Here is a 20,842-nt window from a genome sequence, read left to right as displayed (position 1 = left end):
AAATGAAGTCCTTAAGAAACAGAAGATTCGTGTTTTGATGGGCTGTCATGCAAAACTATGATCAGAAGACAAAAAGTAATATAAAAATGGTAATATACTAGGAGGAACTTAGCAAGGCCTATTGATTTAATTCTTGGCACTGTTTGTGAGATCCTTTCCTTTTGGATATGGAAGGACATCTGTCCCGTAAGAGTCTTCAGGGGAGAAGGTCAGAGTGACCTTCCTAGGTTTTATGGCCCAGTTTCTATGACCTGCTTCAGGGTAGAAGGAACAAGAGAAGGTCAGAAAGGCTTGCTGCTTCTGGTGCTTCCTCAGGGTCCAAGGCGCCGTACCTTGGGGCTGCTTCCCGCACTGGTTATGTGCCATCGCTTGTCTAGAGCGCAGACTCTAGATTTTCCTCAGGTTAAACTGGGTCTGAAACGCTGGAGGGTAACGGACTTCCAAAGGGGGCGAAGGAGCGTGTGAGCGAAAGGGCCGGGCCGCTGGGGCTGCAGGAGCATAGAACGGCCTGCAAGTGAGGCAAGTGCCTGCAGCTTCAGGCGCCTGCTGAGCCGGAGCTCAGGCCCCACAGTGGTGCCCATCCGTTCCGCCCACACACCGAACTTGATATCTATTCCTAACGCTCCACCCCGGCAGGGTCGGGCGGAGGCTGGCTTTGAAGGCTGAGGACCCTGAGCTCACCCGGACTGAACACCCCACCCCAGCACCCCAACTCCACCCAGCCTAGGACCCTTGGGAGCTGGGAACTGGGGGCCGCGGAAACCTGAGCCACTGACCACCCGGTGCAGGGGCTGAGATCAGCAACAGGAAAGGCCTGGTTCTGGTCGCGCGCCCGAGCCTCAGTTTCCTCTTCCGTCAAACGGGGACAATGCCGCCTCTTCTATTTCACCCAAAGCGCCTCGTGCATTGCAGTCGCTTTGGCAATGGTAAATTTTGTAAACAGGCCCCTAGTTTATTTGCTAAGATTCTCTCCAGGGCTGGAAGCGAATTTAGGCCACGCTGAGAGCAGGGAGGCTGAGGGCAGGGAGTCGTAGCCAACGTGGAGCACCTGGCGAGTGCTCTCCCGCCCCATCCCGGCGAGGGAATCGGGAAGCGGGGGTCTGGGAAGGCTCAGGGGTTTCCTGCACTCAAGTCCCACACCGGGGCCTTAGTAGGCTGCCGAAGTTCGCTCCTTTACAGCCCGCGACGAGGCACCACACGCCCCAAACTCCGCCCGGCTCCGGTCGGCCTCTCCTCCTTCGGTTTCGGTTTCCTGCTGCCCCATCCCCCGCAGCTGCCCGGGGATTTGCCTAGAGATCAGTGACGTGAACGAAACCAAAGTTTTCATTGGACGGTGGAGTTCGGCACGGGCCAATCCTGGTGCTGGTCCGGGAGAAATCTCGTCCGAGTACACCGAAGAGCCCGGAGATTGCGGGGCGGGGACGCGCGGCCGCGCTGGTTCCGGGCGAGGCGCGGGGCCGGAGGAGCGGCCTGGCCCATCCGGGGCCGGGGCTCGGACGGTGAGTGGGGGCGTCGAGAGAAGCGCGGAAAGCCGCGGACTCCTGCGCGCCCGCGGTTGGGGCGACCGAGTGCGGCCCGGGGCAGAACCGGGCCAGGCCGCGCCCCGCTCGGCCTGCGTCCGCCTCGTGCGTAGCGCTTGCTTCGCGTGTCCGGCCCGGGACGAGCCCAGGGGTTCGGAGCCCGGATGACGCCCGTGGCCCGGAGCGGCGGCGAAGCGGCCAGCCCGGCTCACCCTCTGGGGTCGTCACCTCCCCTTCCCATCTCTGGTCACAGTAAACTGGTTCAGCCACCTATTTGGCCTTAGAAAAAAGTGCATAAATCTAACATTGCGGAGTAAGTGGTAGGAAAGCGCCTCAGTTCCCAGGAGAGTCGAGTTTGACACCTCAGCCTTTGCGTGCTGCCGCAGAGGGGAGTGACGGTCGTTGATGCCTGCGCGAGCCTCCGCTTAGAGCTGTGTTCTGAAGTCAAAAAACCCTGGCGTTTTCCCCTGACTTAAACAAACAAACAAAAAATCACCGTTTCCAAAGCTAGGGCTTTTTCAGCGGTTCCAGAATTGCAGTTTATCGCTTAATAGATGCTGTGTTTTAGAAATTTTAGAATTAAAGGAAAATTGAGATAGTTCAGAGTTCCCAAATACCTCGGCCTTTCCCCCTCTAATGAACCAGTATTGATACAGTGCACTATTATTGGCTAAAGTCTACAGTACATTCAGATTTTCTTTTTACCTGAGCACGTTTCTCTTCCAAATTACTTTAGTTGTCTCCTTATGCTTCCCTTGGCTGTGCCGTTTTCTCACACTTTGTTTTGATGACCTTGACAGTTTGGAGGAGTACTGGTGAGTTAGCCTTCCGTCACAGTAACAAATACTTGAGATAATCAACTGATAAAGAAAAGGAGTTTATTTTGCCTTACAGTTTGGGAGGTTAGGCCTGTGGATGTACTTGGCAAAAGAAAATCTCTCACTTCATGGCCAGGGAGTGAGAGAGCGGATAGACTGGTTCCCACAGTCCCCTTTGAGGGGCTGTTCCCAAGGACCTAAAGACTTACCCTGGGCCAGTGGTGGCGAACTCATGGCATGCAGTTCGCAGCGGGCATACAGAGTCCTCTCTGTCAGCACTCCAGGCAAGTACAGGCTGGACTCAGACTGGGTGTGGCCACCACGACAGGCTGCAGACCTCAGATAGAGCCTCGGAATTGAGGTTTCTTAAGGGGACTTTGGTCTTAGGCCCCACCCCAGGATCAGAAGAGAAAATACATGGAAAATAGGAAGATAATGGATTTGTTAAAGGCTTAATTTTGGCTGGCATTCAGGCTGATTTAGACCTTGCCACCTTAGTAGAAGTGGAATGTTGGCCTCCTGTTCTCCCTGAAGTGTGTGTAGGCTGGGGGAGGGCTGGGTGATGTTTGTGACCAGTAGTGTCTAAGGAGAATCCTCTGAGTCTATTGTTGAAATAAATTTATAGAGTGGGAAAGGAAACTATGGTGAGGGGTCGGGAATCGGGGTGACATTAATTTCATAAACATTTACAGACCCCCCTACTTTAGGCCAGATACTGGAGATAAAAAGATCAGGAAGGCATGACCTCAGTTCTCACTCTTGTTGAGTGAAAAGATGGGTAAAAGTATTAAGACAGGTGAAAATCCCAGTGACAAGGTTGTGTGTCGGTGCTGGTGTAGAACTGCAGCGTATGCAGGGCTTCTGAAGCTAACTGGGGAGAGGCCCAGGAGGGGCCGCACAGATGAGGGAACAGTCTTGTGCAAGCCTTCTGAGCTGAGCTGGCCCTGACGGGCAGGGGAGGTAAGGAGGGGTTGCCTTGCTTATAAAGTAGCGGCTGGAGCACTAGGCAAGATGTGGCAGGATCTGGGGCTGCATGGGTAGGTTTGAGCCAGGCTATGCAGAGCCTTAGTGCCTTGCTGGGCAGTTTTGGCCTCACTTGGGAGTTTAGATGCGGAGGAATAACGAGGTGATGGCTTTGTGTTGGAGCGATAACCCTGTCAGCATTCTCACCAAATCCCAGACACCATCACTTATTTTACGTGTCCTTCACTGGAAAGAAATATTTTGCCAGTTGAATTATGCTGTGCTGTCAACCACATTTCAGAGGTGCAAAGATATGGTGGGATGAGTGTCTCAAATGCGATGAAGAATAGTAACTAGCTACTGGCTTAGATGCCTTCTTCTCTGAGGGTATGAAGGATTAAACTATCTCCAGCTCACTAACCCAGGTGGGCAGAAAGAACATTTATTGGCTCTTTGGACTGGACAGTTTAAGGATAGGGCTAGCTTTAGGCACAGTCTGACGCAGGATTTGAAAATATGCAGCAGGGTCTGGTTTCTTTCTATGCATCTCTCTGGGTTGCTCATTCTCAGAGAGACTAAACCTCTGAGTAGCGGGATTGCTCTGTAACTTCCTCACCTCTTGCAGGTTACTGGGAGACCTTAAGGGTTCCCCTCAACCAAGTCTTCCAGAGATTGGCTACAGTGGAGTCCTGTTGTTGCCTGAAGCAAGATGGGGGGGTTGGAATCTGTGAGTTAACTGGCTCTTGAGCTTCTCCCAGAACGGAGCGAAAACCCCACCCTAAGCTTGTGATCTCCAGAAAGGAATTGGGTAAAGTTACTCAAAGCCGGAAGAGTAGAAGGAGGTGGCCCTCCCCTCCCCCAAGGATAAATATTTACAATGCTTACAGTTGATCCTCTGCTGCTGTAGGATTCTTTGGCTCATTGCTGGACCTCTCATGCTATTTCTTTTCCTTTCTTTTTTGTTTTTTTTTCTGGTGTTACACACACACACACACACACACACACACACACGCACGAGATTCTACTTCCTATCCACCAGATCGTCAGGAACTTTTTTTTTTGGTACTAGGGATCCAGGCAGGTGGTGGAACCACTGAGCTAAATCCCTGGCCCTATGGGCAGGAATTTTAAAGCAGTAGCAGGTGTTGGTGGGGCCATGGGCATGAGTGCGTGTAGCCTTCTGGTGGGTGTCTTACTACAGTCCTTCTAAACATCTTGGCCTGTTGTAGTGGACCTAAGAATATGTCTGTGTGCCCATGTGCTAGGACATCATAGTCATAGAGCGCCAAAGAAAATGAACAAAATCAGCTCACAAATGCCATGGAAGATGGCAGATTTACCAATAAACAACGTAGAAAGCATAAGAGATTATTTAGGTCAGGGTATGAGTGGCAGGGGCTAAGGTGCCAAGAGACAACTACAAAGTCAGGGTAAGAGGTGGGGTTTTTAGAAGAGTTGGAGGATATGGGAAAAGTCTCAGCAGTGGATGTCCAGATAAAACTATCTAAAGGACAGGGGATTTAGCTCAGTTTTTCTGCCACCTGCCTCTCAAGCGCAAGGTCCTGAGTTTGATCCCTGGTACCAAAAAAACCCCAAAACTAAAGAATGTCTTTTTCCTGCGTCATTTAGCACCTTGCAGATCTTCTGGGGAGCACCTATATTGCGTTTAAAATGCTGTTTTTGGTTGCGGCTGAAAAGGCCTCTGCTAAGCGGGAAGGGTTGGTGTCTTGGGGAGGGTGGCATTTTCACAAGGCTTAGAGCACAGTGTCCCCAGCACCCCAAGGCTTGGGGAGAGGTTTAGTTTGGCTGTGGGTCGAAGTTGAGTGGGAGGTGGGGTGGCAGGAAATGAGCTGGGGCCCCTGGTCTGGACCTAGGTCCGGACCTAGGTCCTCGGTCTCCCAGAGGAAAGGCAGGGAGGGTGTTGGCTCCAGCCAGGGAACTGGGGAACTGGAGAGCCAGACGGGGTAAAGGCACGTATTGGTGGGGTGTGTTAGAGAATCAGAGGGAGGCTGAGGGGCCGGAGCACTGAGCAGAGGTGAGCAGGGTTAGGTAAGTGGAGAAACCCTGAGGCTCCATGGTCCTTGCTTGCTGTTGGGTCTGACTGCAGCCTCTGAAGAACTTTCCAAGTAGGATGCTAGCTGTGAGCTTCGGGAGGGCTGGGGCATTGCCAGTTTTGTTCCCCCTTACAACCTCAGTACCTGGAACGTGCTGGGCATCCAGCACATGCTGTGCGTACCGACTGCTGAGTGAATTGTGGCTCCTCTTGCTTACCCTCACGGCTTCCTACAGCTGTTGGGGTGAAGGGGAATTCTTAATGTAGCCCACAGTCTTGCACACTGTGTTTCTCCACTCCCCTCTGCCTGACTCGAAATAGTCTGCTCCATCCCTCTCGCCTGCTGCACCCACCCAGTGGCCGGTTGTCAGTTCTCAACTCATTGACCCGTTCCTTGCTGGCAGTTGGATCCCTCTGCTTGAGAGCCTTCCTCTCCATCGCACTCAGCGAGGATTCACTTTCTAGGCACCAAAGTGCCATGCAGAGCAGTGGAAGGAGCCCTGGACTAGGAGAGACACCTCCCACAGCTCTGCCAGAGCACCCTGCCTGGGCCCCAGCCTGGCAGTAAGGGGGCTCATTTAGGGATTCCCAGCCCTGACCTGACATTAGAATCACCTGGGGAGGCTTTGGGGTCTGTTGTTAAATACTGAAGCCTGGGCCACCTGTGAAGATTCTGATGCCGTTGGTCTGGGTGATTCTTCCATGTCATCTGGGCTGCAAACCATCTGCTAGACTCGGAAGGACTCTTCCCTGTATTCTCAGGTGCAGAGCACCACATGACTCTTGGGAGTATTTCCTATTTCTGGCAAGAGAGAGGTTGGTTTGTGACTCAACATTAGACATTATCGAGGCAGAAACACAAAGAACTCCCAGTTTCTTCCCAAGGCAGGGGAGCCTGACAGGTCACCTGCAGGGGAAGACCCTTTAAAGCCTTGTCTCATGTGCCTCCCAGCTGGTGCCAGCCTCTGAGCCTGTGGGAATGTCTACTGCTTGGAGCATGTCCAGAGCCACCCCTGGGGTGCACATGGCCTGTCTTACCTTCAGAGGAGCATTGTTGCTTGGTCCATGGGAGACAGGAAAGCCCCCAGGTGCCCACAGAAAGGACTGTCTGTCCAGTCACTGGGATCGCCTCAGGCTTTGGCCTGACGGTGGGCGGAGGGACAGCCATTCCTTTAATTTATACATCTACATCACTTGCTTTTTGCCTTGACTCCTGACCTCTCCAGGTTTGGGGTTAGTGGTGTCACTTGAATGTTTTCCTTGTAGGAGAATTTACTTATTTCAGGTTAGGAAATGGGCCTTATTAATCTGGGGCCCTGGAGCCCTTAAACAGGGTTCCTAAGGGCTTATGGCCCTAAGCTAAATGATCTGGAATTAGAGGAAAAAGAGGCTTTTTTTGTGTTTTGGTTTCTTGAGACAGGGTCTCCCTGTGTAGCGCAGGCTGGCCTCAAACTCCTGCCTCAGCCTCACAAATACTGGGTTTAGAAGCCTGTATCACCATGCTCGGCTGAAAAGGGGCTCTTGTTTGGAGGCCCAGGTGCATGCTTGAGAAGCAGCCTCAGATAACCCTAGGAGCCTTAAACTGGTAGCTGAAAAGCCCGGGTGCAAACCCAGACCCTTTCGCTCGATTCTCTCAGCCTCAGAGTCAACACCTGGGACTCGTTGTCTCCGGGGTACCTCTCCTGGCTTGTAAGAGCCTGAGGAGGAGGAGGGAGGAGGAGGAGGAGGAGGCGGCAGAAAGTGCTAGGCATGGGGCAGAAAAAGCCGTAGAACATGGAGGTGCACACCTGTAATCCCAGCTCTCAGGAGGTTGAGGCAGGAGGATTGGTGCAAGTTTGAGGTCAGCCCAGGCTACATAGTGAGTTCAAGGCTGGCCTGAGCTATATAGTGAGATCCCGTCTCAGAAGACCAACCAAACAAACAAAAAGAACATGGTGGGAGTGTAGCCCCTCAGGGTCAGAAGTTGGCTGCTGTTGAGAAGCAAAAGGCCAGAGCTCTAACCCTTTCCCCCCCGGAACTGAGCCAGGGAAGGTGGAGGTGCGGAGTGCAATGCCTGCTCACAAGGTGTGGATGCTCACTAGGCGTTTTGCAGCTCAGTGATTCTCATAGTCAAGAACTGTGGCCCGCATCTACACGTGGAGTGAAATGCACAGTGTCACCTCATGCCAGTCTGCTGGCAAATATGGAGTAGGTCCTCAGGAGATCCCTTGACTTGAGGGGAGGGGCGGACTGCAGGGAAAGTGGAACTTAGCGGAAAGTAGGGAGTGCCCCGGCTCTGCCCGTGAGGTCACTGTGACCTCATCCTCGGGGCATCTTCCTGCTTCCGCAGAATTGCAGCTAGCTCCAGCTCCTGGTTGGCTTAAGTGGCAGAAGAATTGCACACCCAGATCAGGGATGTGTGGCCTCAGGTTCGAGGCACTAATTCAGGATGAACGGTTTCTCCTCAGGGTTCAGAACTCTCCTTGGAGCAAAAGGGATGGGGTGGGATGGGGGAGGGTGGACTACTTCATCTCCCGGGACTTTTCTGGCACTGATGCTGTACCTAGGTTTCTGTCTGCCCCAGAGCCAGAAGGAGTGAAGGTGGGAGTGATGGTTTTACCCCTTATTGTGGAAACCTGTGCAGAAAATCAGAGACTGCATCAAATCCATAAGTGGTAAAAAAAGACAAACCCATCGGGGTGAGGGGCGTGTAGGTAGGGGAGAGCTTTAGGAGAGGGTCGGTTTTGCATTGGATCTGACAGAAGTGGGTATGGCAAAGCGAGCCGCTCTTCTGGTTTGCTCACGTCGCATACTCAGTCGAGTTTCTCCTGTTTCCTTTCTAGTGAGGAAGAGCTGCTGCCCTACAGGAATGCTTTGGGTTAGAGTGTGTCCAGTCAGTGTCAGCAGAGCGCACACCCCTCTGCCTGTGTCAGCACCGACTCTCCCAAAGCCTTCCCTGGAGATGACCTCATGGAGCTGAGCTCGCGTCCTGACAGAGGCACTGGTGGTAGGCCATTCGGCCTCGCTGTCTGTTGCTCAGGGAGGGAGAAGGGTGGACCAGGCCGAGCTGAGGCTGTGGCACCAGCACTTCATTCAGACCCTGTGCTGCTGGGCAACTTTCTTGGCCCTGCTGAGCCTCCCATTTCCTCAGATGTGCATCGTAAGCAGGGAGTAGCGCGAGATGTGTGGGTGGCAGATGCCCTTGCCAAGTTGCTGGTCACCTGGCTATTGGGTTCTGAGCCTGAACTTGAACCTCGATTGTCCTTGCTGTGGATCGGTGCCTTGGGTCTTGTTTGTGTGTATTCAGCAGTGCCATGGTTTGCTGTCTTCCATTTAACGGGCTGTGCCGCAACCCGGATGGAGTCTGTTTAACCAGATGCTGGCTTGGGCATGGAAGTGGGCTATGCTTTGTTGTCTCCTTAGAGCAGAGTCAAATGCTTCTATGCAAGTAATACGGTCTTCAGTTCCCCGAATCTCTTCTTTTGTTCTCGTGCATATTGATTTCTACAAGGGTTTAAGCCTGTGAACTTGATTTTTGTGGCAGGGATTGCAACATTTTCAGTGTTGCAGACCCTGTTGAGAAATGTGGTAGAAAACTGTGGTCCCTTTCCCCAGGAAACAGTTTTGTTTTATTGAACTGTTTCAAATTAAATTGTAGCCATAAAGCTCCAAATACTGCATCATCCATTGCCAAAAAGATACAGACATTCTCTCATATATAACCTCATTAAGTACTATTAGGAAAACAATTTGTTTTTCTTTCTTTTTTTTTTGGTACTGGGGATCAAACTCAGGAACTTGCGCTTGCGAGGCAGGTGCGGTGCCACTGAGCTGAATCCCCGTCCCAGGAAAATAATTTCTTAATGTGACCTAATACCCACTCTTTTAAAATTTCTCCTAATAGGCACCAAACAATTTTCATAGCTTTTTTTTTAAAGCCAGGATCCAGCCATAATTTATCTTTTGTATTTATTTTAATTTTATGACATTGAGTTTTTAAAAAACCAGGACAGTTTTTGTGTAGAATTTCCCTCATTCTGGATTTACCTATTGTTTCCTCCTTGTGTGATTTGACTCTTCTATCAGCAGTTTCTCTATGGTAACAAACTACAGCGTTCCTTTAAGATGATAACCCTCATATTTTATATTTCTGTAAACTGGAAGTTAGATCTAAATGTTTGATTATCTTCTTCAAGTCAAACATTTTTGGCAAGAAAACTTCATTGGTGAAGCTGTAATTCATACGGACCCTCGTCAGAAAGCATAGCCAGTTTGTGCTCTGTGAATGAGGCAGAGACGCCGGGTTTGGTCCCTTGGTTAGAGTGCCCAAGTAGGTTTCCCCTCGTCAGGGTGCATTGGGAAGTAACCCACTGGGTGGTACTTTGGCACCAGAGGGACATCCTATCCACCTGAACCTTTTACTTAATGCGTGATCCTTGTGTCACTTGCAAAATGGTGACTTTTTTTTTCTTCTGTTCTTTATTTTGTTTTTGAGCCTGGGCCTAAGTCACGGTCAGCTCAAAGGTGGTGTATCTTATGTGGAAGGGAACTGTAGCTAAGCTCTTCATAGTCCTTTTATTCTTCCAGCAAATTGCAAAATTAATTCCCACCAAAGAAAAAACTTTCTGTTCCCCAACAGTAAAGCAACTCAGCTTTAAAACTTCTAGGCCATTCAGCAAAGTAGTATGAAAAGGGGCTCCTGAGCCCACAGGATCACCCAGTACCACTTCCTTTTCCTCTTTCCAAACCCTTTGCATCATATTACAACTGAAAAGGTTCAGGAGAGGCTTGTGGCTTGTTTCCTCAAAAGCAAAGCCAGGGAAATGGACCAGTCCACTTCTGTCATTTCTGCCTGCCTCACAAACACTCTAGGGACTTGATCTTAGCTTCATTTGCACCTTTCATTTGAGCTTTGTAGGTACATGTTTTTCCATACACATTACATTTCTTGAAATACACGTATGTCTTTAAATCCATGTGTGCTGCTGCTTGGAATTTATTATCATTCCAGTGGTATAATAAATTGTTACATATGTGTAGTACTTTCACATGATAAAGCACTTTTTGGTTTCTTTTGTTTTGTTTTGTTTGAGACGGGGTCTCACTATATATTCCAGACTAGCCTTGAACTCTCTCTGTAGCCCAGGCTAGACTTGAATTCATGGGGATCCACCTGCCTCAGCCTCCCAGGTGCTAGGATTACAGATGTAATTATCACACCCAGCTCAGATAAAGCACTCTTAATATACTATAAGGAGTGGACATTATATTCTTCCTTAGGTCTTATACCATTAGTATTGCTGCTGATGCAGGCCACTGCACCCGGTTGGGAGGGACTTTGGTTGTGTACAGCAGTAGAGGTATTGATTTGCCTGTGGTTCCAGTTGCTTCTTCCTATCCTGTGGGAAGCTACCTGTGTGGCCTGCTGGCTATGTTCCAGGCGACTGCTCTTGTTACCTCTGTGGTCTGCAGCAGCGCACGTGCCCTTCCTGTCCCAGCCAGGATCTCATTTACTGTGACTCTGGCACACCTGTGGCACTATGACCAGCTCTGCTCACCTACTCTGCCACTTTCCATTTCACCTTTTTTGTGATTTGAACACTTGCTGGATTTAGGAACCGAGTCTGGGTTTTTGTTAGATTTCCTTCTGTGTAGCAGGCTTATGCTTAGTTTTCAACATAATTCATTCATGTAACCACCTTAGGAACCCTTGAAGGTAGGTATCATTCTCCCCATTTTATGTGTGGGTAAACTGAGGCTCAGAGCCCTGAGTTGACTTGGCTGTTGTCACAGCTTTTGGGTCAGATGTGCTGCTCCTTGTAACTCAGCCCGGAAGTGGCTCAGACTGCACAAGTTAACAGGAGTACAGTCCTTTCTGGGACTGACCTGTGCTCCCTGGAAGGGCTGCCCCTCTGCAGCACAGCCTGCACAGCTGTTTCCCTGGAGAGCTCAGCACTTGCAATCCTCCCTTGTTAGCAGAACAGCCAGGCCAGCCCAGCCCAGCTGGGTCGCAGCTGAGCATGAATCCAGCATGGCCGGGCTGTGACCTGCTGACAGCTGAGTTTATTATGTGGGGGTCCAGGTTCCTAGGGGAAGTGAGCCGAGCCCAAACCACAGGACAGCTGAGGGTGCCACTCCTGCAGGGAGATAGCACTCAGACTGCTGGTACCTCCCAGTGCTTCCCGGACTATGGCGGAGAACCTCAGTTCTCTTAGTCCAGTGATGGCAAACCTTTTAGAGCTTTTTATGATAATATGCAGCTGGCTGTGGCACACGTGCCATAGGTTTGCCACCACTGTCTTCATCCTTCACAGCTGAAACCTAGAGGAGCAAACCAAAGGGGCTCTTGATCGTCAGGACCCTGTGGATGGGTTTGCAGCTTGTGCGCTGCACAACTGAGGGAGCTCCATGCACACAGTAGGCATTGTGAAGTTATGCATTTGTTACACCTGTCCTCCAGCCAGTAGCGAGTGACCCTTGTGTCACAGTGGGTGCATCAGAGCCTCTTCCCAGCAGATGGGAGGGGAGTCTTGAGGCAGGACCGCCTGCCCTGCTTTTCACTGCTGGGCCCCTCTCTCTGTGCCTTGGGTTTCATCTGGGGCTCGAGGGTGTTGGGTTGGGTTGGGAGGGTCCCCTCTGCTCTGCTGCCCTGTGGGTCAGCCGGTTGAGTGCTGGAGCTGCAGCCCTGTGCGCAGCTGCCCCTGCGCCTTCACTGGGCCTACCCTTGACTCCATGTCTGGTCCCCAAGGAGGAGCACCCCCTCCAGTGAGCGGAGGCTCCGCTGACTCAGGCACGATGGCCACATCAGCCCCACTGCGGAGCCTGGAGGAAGAGGTGACCTGCTCCATCTGCCTCGACTACCTGCGGGACCCCGTGACCATTGACTGCGGCCACGTGTTCTGCCGCAGCTGCACCACTGATGTGCGCCCGCTCTCGGGGGGCCGCCCTGTCTGCCCGCTCTGCAAGAAGCCTTTCAAGAAGGAGAACATCCGGCCTGTGTGGCAGCTGGCCAGCCTGGTGGAGAACATTGAGAGGCTAAAGGTGGACAAGGCCAGGCAGCTGGGTGACGTGGCCCGGGAGCAGCAGGATGCACAGCTGTGCGAGCGGCATCAGGAGAAGCTGCACTACTACTGCGAGGACGACGGGAAGCTGCTGTGCGTGATGTGCCGGGAGTCTCGCGAGCACCGGCCGCATACGGCCGTCCTGGTGGAGAAGGCCGCCCAGCCGCACAGGGTAAGCCCGCCTCCCGCCTCCCGCCTCCCGCCTCTGCCCGCCTCGAGTGCTGCCCGGCGTCTCCCGGTGAGGGAGGCCTGCGCACCCACCAGAAGTTCTGGCTGGGGGTTCGGCCTTCATCGTCCCTGCTGCCTGGTCCAGAGCTTGCATCTGTGCGCTGCTTGTCTTCCCCAGGAAAAAATGCTGAACCACTTGGGTACCCTAAGGAGAGACAGAGACAAAATTCAGGGCTTTCAGGCGAAGGGAGAAGCTGACATCCTGGCTGCGCTGGTAAGTGGCCGAGAGGAGGTGTGAGCAGCTCACCCGTGTGGGCAGGGGCGCTGGGGGTCGGTGGGCGCTGGGGTGGCGTTCGTGCCCCGGAGTAGCTCTGGGAGCTGTTGGCCCGGCAGCCAGCACCCTGGGCTTTAGCCAGAGCTCTGTGTATGAGCCGGCTGCGTGCTTCAGGCTCTGGGCCTGTTTCCCAGCTGGCCGGGGAGTGTGTTAGCAGGGTCACTTCCTTCCTCTCTGACTCACTTCAGCCACAGGGCCTGTGTCTGGCTGCTGTGGCTTTTCTGCCAGGAAACTGAGGAAGGCCCAGCTCCATGCTTCCTTTCAGAGTGGGAAAGATGTGGTTTTCTGAGAGCGGAGGGCAGCCAGAGGATTTGAAAGGAGGGAGCTGGCTGCGGAGAGAGTAATGCTGTAAATAGCATGAGTTCCAGGAGCCCTGCAGGCCCCATGGCATGGCTACCTGGACTTGGAGGGGAGATGGAGCAGGAAAGGTCACGTCTCTGCACACACTCCTTCCAGGTTCACTGAGGAGACAGGCTGCAGTCCCGAGGACAGAGACGAACAGGTGCACATAGATGTTTCACACATAAACCTAAGGGACCAAAGGCAGGATCGGTTAGTGCGGGGATGACATTCACCAAGTAAGCTTCCTGACAGGAGCAGGTACTGCTCTTGATCTGAGCCGAAAGGCCGAGAAGAAATGGGTAGAGCTTCCTGGAAGAGGCAGCACCCAGAGATTTTATCCAGGAGCAAAAGGCGTGTTGGCTCAGGAAGGGCACAGGGCTCCTCCCAGCACCTGGACGTTCTAGTCTACCTCAGACAGACACTGGCTGACCAGACAGGCATTTGGTTCTGATCTCAAGAGGAGGTGAACTGGGCTGATTCACTAGTCAGGGCCTCTGGGACGAGGAGGGTGGACCTGGAACACCTGATGGCTTCTCCCACCACACGAGCCATAGAATTTCTGAAAGAGCCAGCCCTTTCATCTCTAATGCTGAGTCCAGAGAGCACTTCCCTGTCCCCTCCTGGCCCCTCAGACAAAGCTGCAGGAGCAGAGGCAGGACATCGTGGCAGAATTCAAGCAGGGCCACCAGTTCCTGAAGAAGCGGGAGCAGCACCTGCTGGACCAGCTGGCCACCCTGGAGCACCTGCTCACAGAGGGCAGGGAGAAGTTCAAGACCCGGGGCGTCGGGGAGCTCGCACGGCTGGCTCTGCTCATCTCTGAGCTGGAGGGCAAGGCCCAGCAGCCAGCCACAGAGCTCATGCAGGTGAGAGGCCTTGCTTGGGAGGAGCTGGGAGGCGAGGGTCGACACCGCCCGGCCCTCGAGGCCGTCCCGGGACCTCGTGAGAGGCCTCCCTATGGGGCCTCAGTTTTGTCATCTGAAGCATGTCAGGGCACTCTTACCCTCACCGAGGGTTACTCGAACATAAGATGAAATAACGTGTCATTTCAAAAATTAAATCGCCTATACAAAGTGTTTAAAAAATTAAAAAGTGCTGTAGAGATGGAGGGGAATTACTGTCCTCTGTCCCCATCACTCCCGGCTTGGCCCTCCCGGGACAGCCCACGGCAGACGCGTGTGGTGGAATAGGACGTAGTTCCAGGGATGAGGAAAGGTGGCCGTGACGGCTGAGAGTGGCCCGAACTGTCCAAGACCCGAGGTGAAGGGAGACGGAGATGGTGGGGTTTTCTCTGAGGCCTCGGACTCAGTCCCCAGGCAACTGGGCAGAGCAGGGAGGTGCCTGGATTGCGTCCTGGAGGAGGAGGCTGTGCCGCCAGAGCAGTCGTCAGGCCCGAACTCCGCGCGCGCGTTGCCACTTTACCCAGGCTCAGCAGCCTTTGGAGGGGTGGGAGCTCAGCTTTCCGTCCCGACCAACCAGGAGAGCGGCTGATGGTCTCTCTCACCAGGTGCACGGCTTGTCTGGGAAGAGCAGGTCCCTGGCCAGGGCAGGGCTTAGTGATGGGCAGGAGAGGTGGTGGGAGTCGCCTGGACCAACGCACGCGGACTGTGTGCAGAGAACCTGCGCCTGCGCCTGCGCCTGCCGCTCCACCGTGCACAGGTCCCCGTGCGAGCGAGCGGAGGAGCGGAGGATCTGTCCGGTGTGGGGGCATGGCGAGGTTGGAGCGGCCACAGAGCCGAGCCCGCACCGAGCCGAGCCCGAGGGTCCCACTCGCAGGCCCCCGCTCCTGTTCTTTTCTCTCATTTGGTCCAAAATGTGTCTGGCCCTGCTGCCTCTCCCTCGCTCTGCTCCCTTTGCCTTCAGGGAGACGCATCCTTTGACGCCCTCTAGGGGCACAGGTTTTCTTCTCCAAGCAGAAGCACCTGGCTGGGCCCCGGGTGGGGCTGAGACCTTCGTGTCTGCCCAGGGGGAGGAGGTGGGACAGGCCTGAGGGAAGGGAGAGAGGACAGGACTTACCTGTGTCAATAAAACCAGAACGCGAGCGAAACGTCCGTGCTGGCCATTGGTGCTGGCCATTGGTGCTGGCGCTGGCGCTGGCGCTGGCGGCTGTGTGTGATTGTTTGGGTTTTGCTTAGCTGCAAAGCAACTGCACAACTAACTCCATAATTATTGTAAATATTTGGCTGTCAAAGAACAGCAAGAAAGACCCAAAATAGGGTCCAGAAATCTGAGAGAAGCAAAGGTGAGCTGGAGGATCAAAAGGTAATGTCAGGAAACGACCTTTGATAAAGGGGCTGCTAGCGGAGCCGAGTGTGGGAGTGCTGCCTGAGGGTGATGGTCAGGGTGACGGCGGCCAGGCCCGGCCCGGCCCGGCCCGGCCCGGGTGCCCTCCCGCAGAGCAGGCAGCCTCGCTGCTCCGCCCCATTGCCGGCCGCACAGGGCTGCTGGGTGAGAAAGGTCCTAGAGTGGGGGCGGGATTGGACTCAGCCCTCCTGCCCTCCCCTTGCCAGGGCTCCTGCGCTCGCACTGCTCGCAGCCTTGAACCCTCTGCTGAGGCTTCCTCTCCTGTTCCGTTCTTCTCTGTTGTAGCAACTCCCAGATCACAGTGCACTCTGCCCTGCTCCACCCACCCCAGCTGGTGGGAGTGGATTGAACATTGTCTGTAAACCCCACAGCCAGGCTGGGCAGTGGCTTGGGCAAAGGGGCAAGAGGTAGCTGAAGCTCTGGCGTGGAGAAGGCCCTGAGTCAGGCTTCCTGCGCCTTTAGGAACAGGCCTTATCAGGCACAGCTTGGTGATTCCTGTAGTTTCCCAAATCCCACCCTCAGCAGGAACCCCGCCGGCCCCCCCACCCGCTTCACTCTGCTCTCTCCTCCCTAGCGCTTGTTGCTAACATGGTTTGATATCTGTTACGGTGACTTCCTCTGCTAGAATGTCAGCTGTACCCAGGTAGGGGTTTGTGTCATTTCTTCCGCGTTTGCTGCTCCCTTGGGACTTAGAAAGAGGGTCTAAGCAGCATCTCACAAGAGCCCTCTCCACCTGTGTGGCCCTCACGTGGCTAGCACGCAGCCCTTCCTGTTCAAGCCGTGGCTGTCCTCGGGTGACTGCTTAAGTCTGTCTAGGACATTCCCGGGATGCGCAGCTTCCCTCCTGCCTCCACTGCCACCACCCTGGCTCCGGCTGTCTTTGCCTTCCCTGGTCCTCAGCAGCTGCCGGGCCTCCCTCCCGGTTCTCCTAAGGCAGCCAGATCATGTAGGGTTTCAGTTAGCTGCTGACTGGTAGCTCACATAAAGCAAGTCTGACCCTGTCTCAGCAGCAGTTCGGGGGAGGGCGTCTAGAGAGCTTCATGAGGTCATCCAGGCAGCTGGGTTACTTCCATCTGGCTGGTCACCAGCTTTGTCCTCAGCTGTGTGCTCAAAGTTGGGTTCATCACCTCTGTGTCCAGAGTTCAGCTGGGGAGAAAAGAAGAGCTAGAAGGCATTTTTCCTTCCTTCCCTTTGTTCTTTTCTCTTTTCTCTTTTTCCTTTCCTTCTCTGCCTTCCCTTTCCCTTCTCTGCTTCCTTTTCCTTTTTTTCTTTTCTGATAAGACCCAGAAATCATAGCCATTGCTTTCTTCCACACTCCACTTGCTGGAACTTAGTTGGATGACCAGCCCAGGGCGGTGTAGTTCCAGGGTAGCCACGTGCCCAGCGCTAACTCTGGGGGTTCTGTCCTTGAAAGTAGGACAGGATGAGTCTGGAGGGTCCTTGACTGCCTTGGCCGCGTGTAAAGACGACCATGTGTCTGTTCCCTGCTTGAAGCCCTCTGGTGGCTTTTTACTGCGCATGGAGCAGAATTCAAAGTCCTGCCCCGTACGATCCGACCCAGCCTTGTGAGGCCTGTGTCCTTCTTCACGCCCTTTCACACTCCTTCCTGCCACTCTCACTGGCCAGTACTTTCTCCTCCTTTAAGCCTTAGCTCTGCTGTCTGCTTGGAGGTTCCGGTCCTGTCATTTCCTCCTCCAGCTGCTCCTGTCGTTGGGATGAATTTGCTTGCTTGCTTGTTTTGTCCAGTGCCGAGGTGGAATGTCAGCTGTCTGAGGAAGGGCCCCTGTGCTCTGCTAGCTGCTGTCCCTGCCTGCAGACCGCGTGGGGTGCATGTGAGTGCAGCCTAATTCGGTCCGTGCTGATGCTGTGCTCTCTTCCTTCCAGGACACCAGAGACTACGTGAACAGGTAAGAGCTTCCTCTCCGCAGGGCACCCAGTCCTTGGCCCTGGCCCCTCCCCTCGTCCTGGACCATGATCGTGTGAATGAACAAGGTGCTGTGCGGTACCAGAGGTCCCCACGTCCCCTGCTTCCTCCCAGTGGCTTCAGGGAGCAGGAGCACGTCTTGGGCACTGGAGGCTGCTGGGCCCGCACATGTCCTCGGTGTGACCCCAGGTCGGGGCCACTTCCTGTCCGAGGCAGGGGTGTGGGGCAGAAACCTGGCAGGGCAGACAAAGGCGCTCACGTGAGGGGTCTGGGGGTCCTCAGGCCTGGCTCAGTGGTGTCTGCGGGCCCGTTTTTCTGCCTCTTGGTGGGAGGTAATCAAATCTTTCCTGCCTCCTCCGTCATAGTCTCAAAGATCGAGAGAAAAACAGGAAGAGCCGCGTAACAAGTTGCTGTCTCCGTCGTCTTCTCAGGTACCCACGGAAGAAGTTCTGGCTTGGAAAACCCATCCCTCACATGGTTAAAAGAAAGACTGGAGAATTCTCAGACAAAGTCCTCTCTCTGCAGCGAGGCCTGAGGGAATTCCAGGGTAAGGCTGGGGACAGCACCGGGCCCGGGAGGACACCCGGCTTCTCACGGTCACGCTCCCTGGCCCCCACTCCCAGAGGCTCCCCGGTGGTTGTCAGTTTCCTTCTTGGGGTCTCGGGGATGGAGCCCTGTCAGGAAATGCTGCCATCCAGTATGAAAGGGGCCGCCATTTGCTGGGCTTGAAGGTCATCGCGTCCTCTCTTCTCCCCAGGAAAGCTGCTGAGGGACTTGGAATACAAGACAGGTGAGTGTCGGGGGTCGTCCCGATTTGACTCCAGAGGAAACTCCCCTGTAGCAGTGCTGAGCGCCCATCTCCCCTGGTCCTCTTCTCTTTTGGTACCCGGGATCGAACGCGGGTCCTTGCACTTGCGAGGCAGGCGGCGGAGCCACTGAGCTACGTCCCGGCCCTCCCCAGCCGCTCTTCTCTGGCAGCAGGGGAATTTCCCAGCTGCAGACTGGAAGCCCCGCCCTGCGCAGTCTCCCACTCCTTCGCCTTCGCCTGGCCTCTGCTCGAGGCTCGGGCCCTTCTGCCTGGGCGCAGCTGTTCTGTCCACAGCGGGGTTTCTTGCCCCCCAACTTGTCTGAGCAAATGGCCGTGGTTCCCTGCGTCCAGGGGCTGTGTGGGCCGTGCTTTGCTGCCAGGCTGCGTGCTGCGGCCTCCAGGAGACCCTGCTCTGTGGACCAGGAAGTGAACGGCGCCCCTCGGGCTGTGGCGTGCCAGCCCTGCCGAGCACGTGGGGGGACTGGTGGCCGTTTCCTGGCCTGCCTGTGACGCTGGCCTCTTGCCTTGTCCCTGCAGTAAGTGTCACCCTGGACCCGCAGTCCGCCAGTGGCTACCTGCAGCTGTCAGAGGACTGGACGAGCGTGGCCTACAGCAGCCTGTACCAGAGCACCTACCTGTGCCCTCAGCAGTTCGACTGTGAACCGGCCGTGCTGGGCAGCAAGGGTTTCACCTGGGGCAAGGTGTACTGGGAAGTGGAGGTGGAGAGGGAGGGCTGGTCTGAAGGGGAGGGCGATGGGGACGAGGAGGAAGAGGGGGAAGAGGAGGAGGAGGAGGAGGAGGAGGAGGAGCCTGGGTACAGGGACGGCTATGAGGACTGGGAAACGGATGAGGATGAGGACTCGCTGGGGGAGGAGGAGCAGGAGGGGGAGGAGGAGGAGGAGGAGGAGGAGGAGGAAGCTCTGGAAAGCTGCATGGTGGGGGTGGCCAGAGACTCCGTGAAGAGGAAGGGAGAGGTCTCCCTGCGGCCGGAAGACGGGGTGTGGGCACTGCGCCTCTCTTCCTCCAGCATCTGGGCCAACAGCAGCCCCGAGATGGAGCTCTTCCCTACTCTGCGGCCCCGGAGAGTGGGCATCGCCCTGGATTACGAGGGTGGCACTGTGACTTTCACCAACGCAGAGTCCCAGGAACTCATCCACACCTTCACTGCCGCCTTCACAGGGCGCCTGGTCCCCTTCCTGTGGCTCAGGTGGCCGGGAACACGCCTCCTGCTGAGACCCTGAGCCCCACCCATGGATGCTTCATTTCTTGGGAATCTAGGACTCTGGCGGGGAAAGGGCGCCCGGCAGAGCCTGTGGAGCAGGGAGCAGACAGACCCTTGTCCACTGCCACCCGCTGCCCCGCCACGTGGCCCCAGACCTCGCTCAGCATTCTCGCTGCCTGCCTTGCTCCAGCCGGCGCCCCTCCCTCCTGCGGTTTCCCTTTGTCCCTGTGGCCCAGCTCTGCTGGTGGGGGGGTGGGGGGCGGCGGCGGCGAGGCAGCATCTCCTGGCCCAGTGCTCTGTACCCTGTCCCGCTGGCTGTCTTGGGAAGGACATGGATTGCACCTGAGACTATTTTGATGTCCTTGAGCCCCATAGCTTCCCTTGCCCAGATTCTCTGCTGCCCACCTTCCCTGGCGTTTTAAGCAGACCTACTCCTGTCCCAGCTTGGAATTAAAGGTCCATAAAATGTGGAAATATGCAAAGAAAAAAAAAAGTGGAAATACGCTGAATCAAAGTCCACTCGGGCTGTGGGCTCAGCTGCCAGGAGCGCTCCTGGGAATCACTGGTGGGGCTTGGGCTCACCAGCCTGGTTTCTGTAGCTGGGGACCCCCTGGAGCCATCCGTGTCCTTGCCAGGAGGACTTCAGCACGTGTGGCCGCTGGTCAGTGAGCGGTTACCCCGTGGGCTGGTCCTCGGGAGGGCAGTCCTTAAGAGAGTCCCGGGCACCTGGCTGGCGGTCCACCATCGGAAGACAGCGGGGCAGACACCAGGAGAGCAAGGCTCCCTCGCTGCAGGGACTCTGCCCGGTTCCTTCAGAGGGTGTGGAGCTTGTCCTGCCCGCACTCAGCCTCAGGCTCACTTCCTTGGGGAGCAGACAGGGCTGGGCAGGGGGAGGGAAGGGAGGCGGTGTCCGCCTCTCACCTGCTTGCCTTCCAGAGGGGAACTGAAGGCTCAGCCCACCCAAGGCCCAGTCCTTCGTTCAGGGACCCCGGCCGGCACCCCTAGTTCAGCACAAGCTCCGCAGTTCAGCCCAAGTGATGTCCTGCTTCATCCTGACGTGTTCCGGGTGCTCCCCAGGCCCCTGCTTTCCGAGCTTGAACTCTTCTGCCCTGCTCTGAGGGACTGTACCCGAGCACTGTGGGCCTTGGTCTGTTGGCCACCGCATTGTCCCTGAGTCACCTGAATTGTGCATGCCACATGCTGCCTGGGTCACACCTGCATCCTGTTTCTGCCTCTAGTTTTGTAAGCTCCTGGAGGGCGGGCACTGTCTCTTAAAACTTGTATTCTCCATGGCACCTAGCACAGTGCTGGGCACAGAGTAGGTGCTCAATAAAGACTTGTTCAATGAA

General features: G+C 55.0%; 1 protein-coding gene across 3 annotated transcripts; it reads left to right on the top strand.

The window, feature by feature from the left end:
- The first annotated feature begins 1,352 nt into the window (after nucleotides 1-1,352).
- Trim26 (tripartite motif containing 26) lies at nucleotides 1,353-20,842 on the top strand. 3 transcript variants are annotated; one of them, XM_021260179.2, is made up of 9 exons: nucleotides 1,361-1,499; nucleotides 8,177-8,340; nucleotides 12,082-12,566; nucleotides 12,741-12,836; nucleotides 13,871-14,101; nucleotides 17,424-17,446; nucleotides 17,895-18,010; nucleotides 18,221-18,253; nucleotides 18,809-20,842. In XM_021260179.2, the coding sequence occupies exons 2-9, from the start codon at nucleotides 8,304-8,306 to the stop codon at nucleotides 19,510-19,512; spliced, it is 1,725 nt and encodes a 574-aa protein (XP_021115838.1). In that variant the 5' UTR covers nucleotides 1,361-1,499; nucleotides 8,177-8,303; the 3' UTR covers nucleotides 19,513-20,842. The 3 variants fall into 3 exon arrangements, with proteins under 3 accessions (XP_004847169.1, XP_021115838.1, XP_004847170.1); XM_004847112.4 differs by lacking the exon at nucleotides 8,177-8,340 and having other exon boundaries at nucleotides 1,353-1,499; XM_004847113.4 differs by lacking the exons at nucleotides 1,361-1,499; nucleotides 8,177-8,340 and adding an exon at nucleotides 11,648-11,750.

Source organism: Heterocephalus glaber, unplaced genomic scaffold, assembly GCF_053883595.1.
Source record: "Heterocephalus glaber isolate CG9 unplaced genomic scaffold, H.glaber_assembly_v1.0 deba00001141, whole genome shotgun sequence".
Lineage (NCBI taxonomy): Eukaryota > Metazoa > Chordata > Mammalia > Rodentia > Bathyergidae > Heterocephalus > Heterocephalus glaber.
Note: the sequence above shows the minus strand (reverse complement) of the source record. Positions and strands in the feature narration are given on the sequence as shown.